The following is a 16,593-nucleotide window of genomic DNA, read 5'->3' on the forward strand; positions in this document are numbered from 1 at the left end:
ATATATGTCTATAGAAATACCCCAAATGATGATCAAATGATTTATTTTAATATATTTCTCTAAACATGGAGTCCAAGATTAACGAAATCAAATCACTTTAAATAACATTTACTAGGTATACGAAAAAGTTCATATGCTACAGTAAATTATTTGGGATTATACTTAGAATCAAAACTAGATCGGAAACAAGGGAAATATAGTATTCAACAACAACCATTAATTAACGTTATTTCGAAATATATTAAGTATTCTTTTTAAACATACATTGTTTACGCCCTTATTTCATTCTATTCGATTTTATTCTAAAAGACTAAAAGTAATGACGTTTTGACACGCTACAATTAGAGTTCCATTACGTCGGAATGGAAATGTTGAATAAAAACGACCGATTGATTTCGAAGTAATTTATATAATAATGATTAAAGACTCGCCTTTTAAATGCTTTCACTTAATATCCTTAAATGTTCAACGACAATGGTGGACGTCGCTTTTTTCCATTCTTAAAATGGGATGCACACTTCAAATATTGTCATAGATGAGCTCTTTGTACAATACAAAAAATAAGTAAACCCAAACAATTTAATTAATAATTTCATCTGAAAACAAAAACCCACATGAAAAACAAACAATAAATCAGTACAATACGAAAAATAAGTAAATCCAAACAATTTAATTAATAATTTCATCTGGAAACAAAACCCTATCAGAAAAACAAACAATAAATCAGTATGTGACATATTGAACTGCAAAAAAACAATCATAATATGGGTATATTTTGATTTACAAAGTAGGAGAAATAGTTGCTTCACACTTATTTAAAAAAGTTTGACACTGAAAATTGTTACTCAATAAAAAAATGTAGTAGATTTTCACTCAAAATCAACACAATCTTTGGTTAAAATAAGTCCACATACAATTGGTTGCTCAATCAGTTATTTGTTAGATGAATAAGTCTTACATAACATGAAAACACTTTTCTGTTAGCTTACTAAATTATGTGTATCATATTGGTACACCACGGCATACACCTAATATAAGGTGTATAGATAATAACTGTCGAATTTGGGACAGAGACAATCCTCGAGTAATACAAGAACGAAAACTGACAGAAGAGTAACAGTGTGATGTGGATGTGTCACGATATTTCTATTGATTGTAAATAAATAAACCTAAATGAATTCACCATTGGAACGTTTCAGTAAGTAAGTTGCTTCTATAACCGGTTAAATAAAATTCAACCGGGCAATTTCCATTTAATATTAAGTACTATAATTTGTACAATGTTATCATATTACTAGAGTAAAATGTTCTTCCTAGGGAATAAATTTGAGGACAAAGGGAACACTGCCAAAACCATTTTAATTATTTGTAGCACTGTCCATTTCCCCTGTCAAGTATAATTGGTAAAAGTCTCACTACACAAAGCTCCAGCCAAGCAGTGACAATGATTAATTATTACACACAAAGTCCGAAGGTAAATAAAACGAAAGTAAAATATAGCAGATAAAGGCATTAAATGGTGTTTTGGCAGTGGAACAATTAAAGATCCATGAATAATTCAAAAACAACTCAAATAAAAAACTTGGCATTTTCAATATGCACCACGTGAATTTCCTCCAATTAGTTGCTCCTAGCGACACTTGACTTGACTAATCACAAGGGTTTGTTTTAACTATTTTCTTTTTTTTTTTTGGGTACAGAAAAATTAGAAGGAACCATTTTAAAACTGAGTAAAATTAGTCATTTTGTCGATCTTACTAACATAATTTGTAAAAAATCTAATAGTATTTCCAATAGTATGTGGTACAAGAGCGAACAATTGGATAATCCCAATAACATTATTATTGCTTTTGCGAATTTCTTTAGCACATCTTTTACACCAGCAATCGTAGATAATTCGGACTTAAATCTAGCCTTTACTTAAGTGTATCCAACCGTTCACATAATGTAGTTTGATGAAAATAAAGTTCCTGCAACGTATTAAACCTAAAATAATAGGACCGGATGGTGTCATCTCTTATTCTAAAGGACTATGCTATTGCATTAACCACTTACTTTTTAATCAATTGTCTGTTAAAACGTGTTCTTTTCCATATACATCACGTATACATAGAAATATTCAAAAGTTTTACTCGTTCATAAAAAAGGAAATGATCAGAATACATCTAATTTCCGCCCAATGTATACATATTTTATGTAATTTCAGTAAAATCTTTGACTTCACAGTCGTATTTATTACGATATCAGTACCTTGGCATGGATTTATGAAAGATAAATCAACAACTTCTAATTTAATAACAATCGCGCAGTTTATAACTGATTAATAAACAGTTGCAAACAGATGTTAATTACACAGACTTTTCGAAGGCATTCGACATACTTGATTATGAAATAACTCTGCATCCAAATCGCGTGAATATCATGCAAAAGGTGAACCAAGACCGAAAAAACAACGCCAGTCACTCAAAAATATCAGGATCATGTTGACAGTTTCTTTAATTATCATGGCGTAATGCACTATGAATTCCTTCCAAACTGTTAACAAGGAATAATGTTTGAGTGTTATTAGCCTGACACACCGAGTGACTTCTGGCTATTCTCTAAACTGAAAAGACCACTCCGTGGACACCATTACGACTAGATAGAGGAAATAAAAGCCGAATCCAAGAAAACAGTAAAGGCCATACCTGAAAAGGACTTTTTAGACTGTTTCGAGAGTTGGAAAATACGTTGGCATAAGTGCATTGTATAGGGTGGGGATTACTTTGAAGGTGACGAAATTGATTTGGAAGCATAAATAAATATTTTTAATTTTTTAAACAAATTCACCTTATTTTTTAGACAACGGATTATTACTGTCATAGCTTAATAAATTTAGTCTGTCAAACTCCCTATTAAATACTGTTCTACTTAAAGGGTGTAACTTTATTAGTCCCACAGGGATCTTATCTTGGGCCCCTACTATTCAAAATGTTTATCAGTAATATATAGTTTTTCCGAAGTCACTTGAAGAACCTGTAATTTCAAGGTATGTACCAAGCTCGGTCGCTAAGCAGCAACTCGGCATTGAAATATTTGAAAAACTTGTTCACATATTTATTTAGCCATACCCATATATAGGTCTGGTCGAACTATACGTGCATGGTAGAAATGTATACAACCAGTTGAAGAATGCGAGCGCGGGTAAACGAAATGTAACACAACTGTATTGGGCTTCTGGCAATATATCACAGCAGGCGACAAGTGGATCATAAATTGCCCAGCAGTGCAGTGCTGCAGTGCGGAATTTGGTGTGAATCAGGCAATTTTAATTTATTATAGGCACCTTCTATCAATCATTCATGTTACAGTTGTGAAAGGGAAAAATAAGAGGGATATTTTGTTTACTGATATTATCACAACATGGCATTTTGGAGACCTTTTGAAACGGAACAAAACAAAATTTACCACCAATATAATAAAATTGTTTGAGGACATAAATTATAATTTTTTACCCAGAAAATTTTTTAGGGACGCATATGAAACTAATTAAATTTTATTACCAGACGTTTTTTTGCATATTCAACTGACTTCGGAAGGACGATACCTAATAAATAACTAAAATATTCCATTGAGGACGACGACGATTATATTGTAAGTGTTCAAAATATTTTGATTCAAATTGACAATTGATGCCAATGGAATAGACTTTAAAACAAATGCTTTCTATGTTTCTCGCGATCTCGTTGTTATTTTTGATAAGTTATCTTTCAGTTTACACATTGAAATAATAATATCTGAAGCATGTAAGTCGTAGAGTTCCTTAGTTACAAACTGTAAAGATTTTGTTCAGATTATTCTTTTGTTCGAATATGCTGCACCCGTGCTCCTCATTAGAAATCATTTGAAATAGATGGGGTCTTTGTACCTATTTTTTATTCGTAGAAACGTCTTGATTTAAGACGTCTGTGCCACTGTATGCAATTCTTTTGTAAAATTTTGAATAAAATCGAAATTATAATAGAATAATTTCGAAATACAGAGTGTTCAAGTAATGACAGAAACAATATTGTTTCATACAATTTTAAAACGGTTTGAGCAAAAGATTGTTTAGTCGGTAAGTATCTTTATTTATTTGAATGTTGCATATTTCTAAAATATGCAAAACATGACGTACAGAGTATTATTTTCTGGAGACATACGTGCTTAACAAAATTATCCATCTTTAAAAGTACCAACCAAAAGTACCAAAAGCAACCAATCGGACAAGTTTCATATTTTACCTTACATCAAATAAAGGCATCGTTATCCGCTACGATGTGAAACAGAGCATGATACGCCCCTGGCGCTCACTCACGCACGCACAACTCCAAATATAAATCAATATTAATTACATTAAGTTCTTGCCCGGGTAATTAAAGATGTAATGTATAATTAAGCGTGTTCGGGAAAATCGTATTGATACAGGAAAAACAAATAGTTTTATCGCAGAGTTTTGTTTGTCGAAGACGTCGATTTTCGACTGAGCTTACATCAGAGCCAAGGCTGTGCCATTGATTATTTTGTCAATAGGAACATTAAGCAGGGAAATTGTTTGAAACGATATTTTATTTATAAATTATTACGATCGGTTATTCTCCTTTGTGGGTAATTTTTAATCCTTATATTTTTCTTTGATAAAAACATTATTAGTAGATATCTCTACAGAGTGTAGCAGAAACAATTGCAAAATTTTCAGAATGGAGTAAGTACAATTTTTCAATATTAGAAAAAAATCCTAGTTCATGAAACCTATAGTTTCCGAGATACGGAACATTAGATACATAACAAAAAAAAGAGTTTTTTATAACTTCGGAAAGCTAATTTGATTCAAACATAGATTTAAAAAAATGGTAAGACATATACCACTGCGCATCTTACGAACTTTACCACTTCTCTCAGAAAAAATTATTACGATATTTTGTTGCAGAACAGCTCAGTTGTACAGTTCAACTTATTTCATCTGATCGATGAAGGTCGGATGCGCAGTGGCAAAGTATAAAAGCTCATTTCATTTCGGTATTCTTAAAGTAAGCGTTGTACATTCTCCCAAAAAGTAAAGGTCATCACATCAAAAATACTAAACAAAATTCTAATTGCACACAGCAGAGATCTAATAAATACTAAAATATTGCATAAATAAATAGTTACAGGGTGGTCCCGAGGTAATGGGCCAAAATTCATGGTTAGATTCCCGAAGCAAAAATATTGCGATTTAGCCGCACTTACCTTAGTCCAAAAGTTGGTAGTTAAAGAGATACAGGGTGTTAAATGTAAAATATTATTTTAGTTTATTTCCATTTATTTCTTAATGAATGCAAGTATCTACACAAAATTTTGGGGTTTGGGGTTGCTTGGGTAGTAGAATTGATTGTTCACATTTTGGTTATAGTTCATAGAGGGCGTCAGCTGCCGTAGATTAAATGTGTTGAAAACGACATAACTCTTTTATACTTTAAGGTATCTCATGTTTGGTATCAAATTCTTATTTTCCAACTTTTTCTACACAAAAAAAGGCATACTTTATGAAAGTAGTTGTCTCGCACCGTTTCCCAGATATTTGGTTTTGAAACTTCCATTGCTAATAGATGAAATAATTAAAATAATTTAGAAATGTCAAAAACAAGGGTTTATTTAGAATTAAAAATTATAATGCTAATAGTTGAAATAATTAAAGTAATTTAGAAATGTCAAAAACAAGGGTTTATTTAGAATTAAAAATTGTAAAAATAAAATCAGTAAAATAGTAAACATTACTAAAAAATATGTCTTTTTGACAATAATTGCTCAAAATGTTCACCTCTAACTTCAATACATTTATTAAACGCGTTTATTAAAATGTTGTCTTATTTTAAAGTATAAATCCTTAACGCGAAATGACTTTACAGCATTTAAAACCTGCTGCTAAAATTTTTCTCAGGTGTTTATAGTTTCTCCATAAACAACTGATTTCATGTAACTCCAAAAACGAAAATCTCGGCATTCTATCTCACATTTATGTATACGAATATACAATTTAAATTGTAAGCTAAGACGTACTTTTAATTAGATACGAATAATAGGTAAGTACTTAATAAAAATTAGCATACAAATGACAGCAGTAAGACAATTGGAAAACGTCAATTATTTGATTTTCGTTCAAATCCTACTTGAGAAACTTTACCGCTAAATTAATAATACCTGTGGGTACTTAATTGTAATTTAATGCAACAACATTGGAAGTTTCAAAGCAAAATATAATATCTAGAAAACGGCGCGAGATAGCTACTTTCATAAAGTATACTTTTTTTGTGTAAAAAAAGTTGGAAAATAAGAATTTAACACCAAAGATGAAATACTTTAAAGTACAAAAAAGATATGTCGTTTTTAACACATTCAATCTACTACAGCTAGCGCCCTCTATGAACTTTAACCAAAATGTGAACAGATTTCAATTCCTCTACCCAAAGAACTCCAAACCCCAAAATTTTGTGAGAATATTTGCATTTGTTAAGGAATAAATGAAAAAACTGAAATAATATTTTACATTTAACACCCTGTATCTCTATGACTATCAACTTTTGGACTAAGGTAAGTTCGCTCAAATAGCAAATGTTTTGCTTGGGGAATCTACTCATGAATTTTGGCCCATTACCTCGGGACCACCCAATATTTATGTAAATAATTGTGTTTTAATGCAGTTAGCAGATAATACATATATCAAGAGCTTCATCCGTTTCCTTTTTCTCTCCCGATTATGCTTTGTTTGAGACGCAGAAAACAGCAACCTTTGTGCAGATAAATTTAATTTTTATTTCTTCTATACCTCCCAACGTCTTTGTATCTGAAAAAAGTTTAATGTGGTCTCTAATTAACTTTTAAAATATTTCCAAAAGTAGAAACATTTTGTATGTTTCAGGTGTGCGCATGGAGCAGAAAATTTACGTCTATCTCCCCGGAAAAAAAAATTTGAATAAAAAAACAATTCTAATGTTATGTAAAACATATTTTGCGCTAATGGAGTTAATTTTATACTAGACATATTTTTTTATAAATTGTATAAATCACATAAAAAATTAACTTATTTTTTTGCCAACGTATTTAATACTTCCTCTTTTTTTCTACGACTATCCTTTACTATTAACCGTTGTTAATATTAACAACTTAACAACAGTGCTACCTGACACAATTGTCGATGCATGTTCGTATAATATGTAATTAAAGATCTAAATTCTGAATTTAAAATTATTTTAAGAAATTCCGATTGAATGTGATAAACAGAGATATACCTACATAATTATTAAAATTTATGATTCTCTCATTTTGCTGCAAATGGAATATTAGTGTATAGCTGTATCTTTAAAATTACTTGCGCAATGGTCTCACAAAACGAGCTACGAAGGTGCAATATGAATCCCCTATGAATTTCCCAAGCCTGCACCATTTGATATGTACCAAAATGTCGAGCTGAAGTAATTATGTGCTATATTGACTTCATTTTATAAGTATTTTATGTTTATACAATTTTTTTATTTATTCAGTCTAATTATATACATATTTTTTGTAACAAACAATCAATGCAATTTTCTATAAAAAAAGCAATCCATATTTTCTCCAAATCGTCTGCAATTAAAATGAAAACTATTTTAAAAATATATATTTTGTTAATAGCTCTTGTATTTTTATTTTATTTTAAGTCTACTGAGCTAATTCAATATTATATGTATTTAATTAAATATATCATTTTTAATTTTTATTTTTTTAATTATTAAATAGCCATTTTCCCGCAATAATTCAGTCTATGAGGTTATATATTTTTGCATACGTAGATTTTTTTGTGTTAAAGAACATTGTTTGACTTCATTTGATAGAATTTTCCCATTACTCATTCAAAAAATGACATGAAATGATAAATATATTGTGTATGACTTTTCATTTACATGGAATACAACTTTGCATCTCCATATCAATTTTATTTTATTTTGCGGGGTCTGCCCAAAAGTTATAACCACATTTTAATAAACAGGTGAAGCAAAATTATGGCATGCTAAAAGATTATGTTGTGGTTAAGTTTTTAGTACCAGGACGTGATAAAGGAGATGTGCGGAAACTAATGTTAAAGTTATGATGGCATTAAAACTTTAAATGAACGAAGAGCAGCAGAAAAATAAAGCAGCGCTCGCAAACCGAAAGCTGCTCCTGGGCTAGGAATTAATTTTCATAAGTTTCTTTGGTGCACGGTGCTGTAGAATTAATTACTGCCGACTGCTGCAGCCGATAACTAACGGGTAGTTTTTCCGGAAGTATACGGGGAATTATTTAAAACATTGAGAGATATGCTTGAGCAATGCTTTTTAACTATATTTTTGAAACGACGAAATTTATCTATTCACCAAGAAATAGCTACATTTCTTTTCAATGAATTTAGTAAATATGAAGAACTAGATTGCTTATCTAAATCTGACTCGCAACGATTTGTAACAATTTTGTTTTTGATTATAAAAAGTTTATTAGAAATATTTGATCAACAATGTATTGCTTTAGAATGTGCAGTTAAAAGTAGCAACACAATGCTATTGAATACTTGAGAATATATATTCGTCAGAAATGTTGCCCTGGTTTCTCATCCAGGAAAAGCTAGAGACAACGTTCGAACCCTCTTGAATTTGGGTGATCTTTGAGATTGCTTTGACTTGTCATGGGATCTGGTGAAAGTCTTAAATTTATATAAGCCAGCCTTATCTCGTGATCAAGTTCGAATTTCATGACGTTTCTCGGAAAAATTCGAAACTAAGTCCTTTTTTTGGGCAACTCACGACAATCTCTGGCGATCGCTCTGCCAATACCGTCAGGCTCTCTCAATGTTGTCGCCTTCGAAAGTTTCGGCTATTGTATTTGAAACATGACTGAATATTTGGATTTTTAACTGACGCTGCCTGGGCTGTGTGACGACAGGTTGGCGCTGCGTTTGGAACTGTTTAGGATGGTGCTGAATTCGAAACATGGGCGATTTTGGTAATAACATCTCACTTGATAATATCTATCTTCCTAAACATATTGTTGAGCTGAGCGTCAGCGTGCTGACGATCAGCGATTTGATGGTTAATGTTTATTTTTTTGTCTCACATTAGCTCGTGATGCGGACTAGCAAAATAAACTTCAACGAAATGTAGTCATATAGTCATATATTCAACAGCTGTAGTCATATATGCGGTTTATATGACAATATTTGCCTTGTCTGAATTCACGAATAACAACAATCCCGAAAAACGTATCTATAAAAACGTGAAAAATATTAATGGTCCGTCCGAACAAGTTCACTTAAACTGTCGGGGCCATGTGTTGCATCTAGTATAAAGAGAAAAATCGATATTGCAAATAACGCGCAAAATGCATTCCAAAGAATGTGGGAATTCCAAGAATAAGTCGTTAGAATGTTGTGAGGAAAAGAAAGTAGCATAGCTGGTTTTTAGACGGATTTTCCAAGCTATTAAGAATATATTAAATGAGATGGACTAATCCGTCCCGTATTGCTAGGCGGAGTCACAAGAGGAAGGTATAGGGTTGTTTGTAAGCCTAGTCGCAGAATCATTTATATAAATGTAAGTCCAGTCAATCAGGTAATTATTAACATGCCAAAGCATCCCGACATTCAGGGTTCCCGCCAGTAAGATAAGAACAGAAACGTCTGGACCCAAGAAATGGGCGTGTCGAATTCAGAAAGGATCTACGAGAAAAAGTCAGTTCTTCCTTAGGTTCCACATTGAGCAGTTGACTTAGAGTCTCGGGCTAATTAATTAAATGAAATAATGAATAAAGTTTTTTCCAAATTTTGCTATGAAGCGCGCTTTCCCTGAATCTCGGTACGTTGTCGCGTGTCAATAAATTGTAATGATAATTATAAACTCCCTTTCGAGAATCAAATAGTAAACTCTTTTGAAATCCAGACTCGTCACGATACTGGTCATAACGGTAGATAGCTAATTAACTAAAATTACTTATACTAATAGAGAAAAATTTCACTCAATCGGGCGTGGATGGAAATTAATACATTATTGAGTTAAAATAAGTCCAATTTTTCTTACAGTGCACAACAGTGTTACAGTATTACAGTATTCTTTGTTTCTCATTTCAACTAAAAATATTAAAAATAGTGTTATTATATTATGTTGTCTTTCATCAAAATTTTTTATATTTCATTCAAATCTCAACCACGTAAGTCTTTTATCGAATATGTAACATATATAATATTATAACTTGTGATTGAAATATTAGAAACTTCAAATAGTACATTTCTGATTGAATCTCTTGAATCCATCAATTTTAAGATGTTTTTAAATTGCAAAGTAATACTTTATGTTCATGGGTGTTTTGAATACTATTTTGGAATTTAGAAAAATCTCCTAGAATATTTAAAAGAGATTTTCTTAAATAGAGTCCAACCTCCCTTACAGACAGAGAGTTTTGATTGACCCGTTACGGTGGTGTGAAACAGAGATACGTATCTCATCCATGAAAAAACTCGTCTACTGTTATTTTCTATCTGATATGAAATAAAATTTGTTCTTACCTCCAACGCGGCGGCGGTCGAAGCATCGTGGTCATTTTCTACGGTTTCTATCTGCTTGAAGATTTCACTGCTGATGCCCGAGACCTGAAAAAGGATGAATATTTTATACAGGATGTAAGGAGATTGATTGCCATCATTTTAACAGAAAGTTATATTAAAACTGCCACATAGAATAATATAAAGTAATATGATTTACAAAACAGAAGCACGAATGCAAATATTTTGAAAGATTTTTGATAAAACCTATTAACAAATATTATTTCCAGAGTATGTTAATACCGCAATTTATCATCAGTGACTGTATTGTCTATGTCTGCCCGAATTCTAACAAACTTTTGACAAAGAAATAAATTGTATTCGTTAATTCAAACTAAATTTAAATATTTGTTCAGCATAACAAAAAATAATTTAAGTCGGTGTTATTTACCGTTCTTTAGTAGGTCATTAATAGGTGTATTTACCTTACCTCATTCTTTCGTCGAGAGTAGTTCGAACGAACTAAATTTTTGAGGATGCACTTCGAGGGTTTTCGACAAAGTTCCATTATTAGAATTTAATTACGAAGTCAGTGTTGTTTGTGGGAGAGAACTGGGAAAACGGTACAAATTGTTAATGGGAATCTTGAATAGGCTTTTGTTGGTATGTTTGTTGTATGTCCTACGGTAAGTAATTTTATTATTAACTTGCGATAACAAATAGACAACGCGGGGACAATTGGTTGATTAGAATTTGAAATTATTTATGCAGGTGGACTGCATGGGTTATTTCATATGAAATATGCAATAATGCGACAGTAACGTGTCGTAGTGAACATTATTATTGATTATTATTTGAAGTGGTTATTTTATATAAATTGACAATAGCAAAACATATATATATATATATATAAGCTTTCCCAGATTCTACAGAGAAGCTTTAAACTGCTATACATCGATAACCATTTTCAATCATTTTAGATTTAATAATCGTAATGAACCAGAAATCTAAAACCATTGATTTCCGAGGTACAGGGTTTCGAAATTAAAATAAGTGTCACATTTTTTTCAAATATCTCTAAAAAGTAGATAGACGAGACTCGGGCTAGTAATGTATCTAATTAAAAGCAAAAATTGGCTAAATTGTTATACAGATATGTCAACAAGTAGAGGAGATACCGAAGAGGAAAACTACTGCACGCAATTCCTTAAGTAATCAATATAATTATTTAAACCCTACTATTTATTTTTTTGATGTCAATAACTTTTAACAATGGAGGGCAAAATGTCTAAGAATAAGAAAAACAAAAAATTTATCCGTTTGAATTCGTAGGGAACTTGTACAGAGATCTGGAAAGTTCACGTCGAAAGAAGCAAAAGTCATGTTTCCAAAGCCAATAATGAAGTTGTTTGACCCCATCGTAACAAAGGAGTATATATTGGTACTTTTATACTGAATTTACATTGTCTTCATGTTGAGTCTACTTGTAACAAATTTATTACATATTATATTTTATCCTTTGTCTTCCTGATCCTACCATAAAATTAAAGTAACAGAAATAAGTTCGTAAACTAATTACAACCAAAATATTAAGTATACGAAAACGAATCGTTTTAATTTTTTATTTGACACTTATTTATAATTTAACATTCAGCAAATATTTTAAAATTGTTACATTAATTAGAAATATTTATACCGACGGTATATGAAAAGATATATATCAAGTCTCTCTCGTTAACAGGTTTATGTAATAATGATATACATTACTGGTGACTTTAATCCCGAATAAATATTAAAGTTATTATCCTTTTCAGAAGTACGACGCATATCCACAGAGTACTCAGTTTTTTAAAATTGAAACGGCAGTATATTTACGAAAAATGTACATAAAGGTACATCACTATTTTTCGGCGCCTTCAACCTCAATGCACATCGTGAGCTTTCTGATACTTTCGTCAAAAAAATCTCCCGCCGGCGCCGCCTATCAGACCCCATTGTTTCACGGTTCTGTGGATCTCATCGTCTGTAGAAAACCTTTTTCCACCCATAAACACCTTCAGAGAAGAGAGAAGATGAAAATAAGAAGGTGCCAGATCAGGGCTGCGAGCGGGGTGTTTGATGATGTTCCAGCCGAATAAATTGCTTGGAGATGTGCAACAAGCATACCCCCTTTGCTAACATTCATACAGAAGAGATGTAGGGATTTGTGGAAACATTGCGTTTATATCGTCCAAAATCAATCCCACGAAGCATTTCTTCAATCTCGTTCACGATCTCATCAGTCACGATCGAGGGACGCCCACTGCTTTATTTATCATAAACATTCGTTGCGCCAGCTTTATGCTCACGACATCACTTGTACACATTAGTACAATTCATCACGCCATCCCCATTCCGCATAAACAGTTTTGATTTCGTCGTTTCGAAATCTGCCTTTCTCTTTGCAAGAGGAAACAACAGTTCTCAACTGGCTAAGACAAATGAGCGTGCATTCTGCTCCCAACACTTTGACCTTGAATACAGTGTTACCAACTTTGTCGGAAACAAAAACCATAGAGCATCACAGTCTCAGTAATCTTATTTTGTGGATATGCCTCATAATTCGATGACGATCTATTAATAGACCAGGACGGATCTGTCGAAATATCCCACTTCTTGGATATAAGAGGGGGCAAGCTAATTTTTGCTGGAATACCTTCAGTACAACTCACATAATAAAAATGTAGAACCCTAAATCTGGGCAAGGTCCTGAACATTTTCAAAATTGCAAAAATGTTTAAAAAATACCTATTTTATCTGAGTTTTTTACTTATATCTTAGAACCTATGCATTTTTGAAGAAGAAATTTTTTGAAAAGAATTTTTTATAAATTTTGAAAAAAAATTTCGAATTTTCAAAATGTTGCACAGCCTCAAATAAAGCATCTAAATTTTTTCTCATAGAAAAGACCGCTCAACCTTTCAAATGGTTTCTGAAAAATTTGAAACTGCTTGATTAGGACGGCCACAGTAAATTTTTAAAAGTTAACACTTTTTTCTATTTTTAAATAATTAGATTACATTTATCAATTTGCAATTTAGTTTTTTTCAAAAATTATAAATTTAAAGAACTCGAAAAGGCGCTTCTATTAAAAAAAAAGTTAAATTCTGTTTATTGGTTCTCGAGAAATAACCGGTCAAAGTTTATCGGCATTTTTACCGTTAATTTATAAACAAGTGGCTACGTTTTTCCGAGTTATCGGCAACATAGATAAATCAGCGCAGAAGCTGTCACTCGCACGTGCGAAAAGTAACTCAAAACACGAAAAGTGGGGTAGGGGGCTTTCGCTCTGAGACTGAATTCGGAGGTTCAAAATGTGAAGGTACGAAAATAATTGCATTATCTCGGTTTCTAATGGACCAATTCCGATCTTTTTCTTAATCCGATGTTTCACGAGCCAAGGAATTCGAATATCGTAATGCCAACTGCCTAATTTGCACATATTTTGTTATAAACAAAATTTATTATTTATGCATCAAATATACTGTATATTTTACCCTATGCTATTGCATTTTTTCAATTAAAAAATTTGTTTACGTATATATTTCAACACTCTGAATATGAATGTATTTAGTTATAATTATTAACAGATTATTTTTTTTATTTGGAAATTATTTTTTTTGTTAAATACAGATAAAATTAAGAAAAAATAGTACTTTAAAATTACAATTTTTGAAAAATACTAAATTGCAAATTGATAAATGTAATCTAATTGTTTAAAAATAAAAAAAGAGTGTTAACTTTAAAAATTTACTGTGGCTGTCCTAATCAACCGATTTCAATTTTAAAAAAAACCATTTGAAAGGTTGAGTGGTCTTTTCTATGTGAAAAAATTTTCAGGTATCTAGATGCTTTATTTGAAGCTGTGTACCATTTTGAAAATTCGAAAAATTGTTTTCAAAATTTTTTTCAAAATTTTTTTTGTGAAAACTAACCGATTTTAATAAAATTTGGTATGTTGCTTTATTTTTTTTGCCAAAATTAGGATACCCTCGGAGCAATTAAAATATTTTTAAAAAATTATCCAAAAAAACTTGATTATTTTGCCTTTTTTTCATCAATTATTGCTATTTTGCAACATTGGTAATAAATCTAAACGTTTTTAACTTGCAGTATATTGTACAAAATTCAATTCTAAAACTTTTTCCTTTTCAATATTCTTCCAAAATGCATAGGTTCCAAGATATAATTAAAAAACGCAGATAAAAATAAGTATTTTTTAAATTTTGTTAACCATTTTTGCAATTTTGAAATTGTTCCGGACCTCGACCAGATCTAGGGTTCTACACTTTTATTGTGCGAGCTGTACTGAAGGTAATCCAGAAAAAATTTGCTTGCCTCCTCTCACATCCATCTCAAAACAGATCCGCCCTGGTCTATGACACGATAAAGGCCATTTTAATGAAATTCAAAGATTATGATTCTCTTAGAAATTATAACAGCATAAACAGCTTGATGATACAGTTTAACTTGACCTTTTTTTAAGATGATAAGTTGCTCTGCTCAAAATAAAAACACAAAATTAAAAAATATACATAAATTATTTATTTAGGGACATAAATTTAATAAAAATTAGTATTTATTCTGTTTATAACTGTCTGTGTTCTTCCTTGATTTATTTTCATAATATTATGTTAACCCCTTTATTTAAACGTGTAAGAATAATAAACCTATCAGAAATGTATTAAATAACCCTTTGGGAAAAATCTCAGCTTTTAAAATAAAAGCATATTATCTGCTTCGCCGTGAAAAATTGAGGCAACGTAGGGAGTGCTGTTATATGTTCTGACAGTAAAGATTAAATTGCCTAAAGTGAATTATTATTTACTGCGCTTTAAAATGTTCCCGCTTTGTAACACAAACAACACAATGTTTTTATTATCTCAACATTGTTGTGGTTGTAAGTATAATAATAGGTAAACAACGTTTTGTGTTGTATGTTTTCATTTTTAGCTAATTGAAGCGCGATGCCTATTCATAGAAAAATGTATTCAAACTTTTAGATCCTAATATAAACAAGGAAATAATAGTTGGCTTATCGATACAGGGAAACCATTCTTAATATTTTGGGTAAATTTATATACACAATTTTCTTCGATAAATGTTGTCGACAGTGCAATATTTATAGATGGACCAACTTTTCATTTTTTTTAACTATTAATTTTTATTGTTTCTAAGAAATATCAATCACTAAAAAATATTTATTATTCAGGATGGCCCGAAAATATGTGTAAATATTAGCTGGTATGATACTATTCATTAAAGTAATGTTAAACAAAGCCTCAAAGTGTTTTCTAATTAATCTTATTTTGCTATAACTTTGTTTTTTAACAAACGAAAATAAAATTAAATGCGCTTATTTTTAGTAACAGACAGCACTTATGAAATAAAATCATCAAAATTCCTAAGTCCCAAAGAATTTAAATGGTCCTTATTGACTGGAAAACAGATCATAACTTTTTATATGCAATTTTTTAATATATTTTACTGAATTTCGGAATAAAGATTGTTACATTAACCGTTTTCGACAAAAAACGTAAGTATTGGGACAGTAATATAATATTTTTGCGTTTAATGCAAAATTTTTATATTTATTGCCCAGAACCGCTTGAAGCAAAATTTGTATCTTCCATTTTGCTCCATTTGTACTTCAAAGTAGGAAATTAATTAAGTGCTTTTTAGGGTTGCCTCTAAGTTTGTTTTATTCTGAAAAAATTATGTTACAGTCATAACCTTTCTGTAAGATTTGCGCTTTATTTAGAAATCATCCATAATAATCATGTGAAAATGTCAGTAATAATAATATGCCACTTTTAAATTACAACATATAATTAAGTAACAAATCGTTCGTTAGGCTTTGATTTCTAAATAAATTATTAATATACAGGGTGATTCACAAACGGTGACTAAAAATGAAACCTCGTATTCTTTGGTGAATTTTAACACCAAGGGGAATCTTCAATATAAAACTTTTATCTAGGACGCTTCGTTAAAAAGATACAGGGTGTTAA

The 16,593-nt window shown here is 31.0% G+C and overlaps 1 protein-coding gene across 1 annotated transcript in view; it reads right to left on the bottom strand.

Moving 5' to 3' along the window:
* The window catches only part of LOC108914465 (rho GTPase-activating protein 100F), a 224,447-nt gene that overhangs the window by 103,425 nt on the left and 104,429 nt on the right, over positions 1-16,593 (bottom strand). The window contains exon 3 of the mRNA XM_018720293.1: positions 10,568-10,651. Within this exon, the coding sequence (XP_018575809.1) occupies positions 10,568-10,651 (84 nt within the window). The remainder of the gene's footprint in view (positions 1-10,567; positions 10,652-16,593) is intronic.

Source organism: Anoplophora glabripennis, unplaced genomic scaffold, assembly GCF_000390285.2.
Source record: "Anoplophora glabripennis isolate ALB-LARVAE unplaced genomic scaffold, Agla_2.0 scaffold532, whole genome shotgun sequence".
In the NCBI taxonomy this organism is placed as follows: domain Eukaryota; kingdom Metazoa; phylum Arthropoda; class Insecta; order Coleoptera; family Cerambycidae; genus Anoplophora; species Anoplophora glabripennis.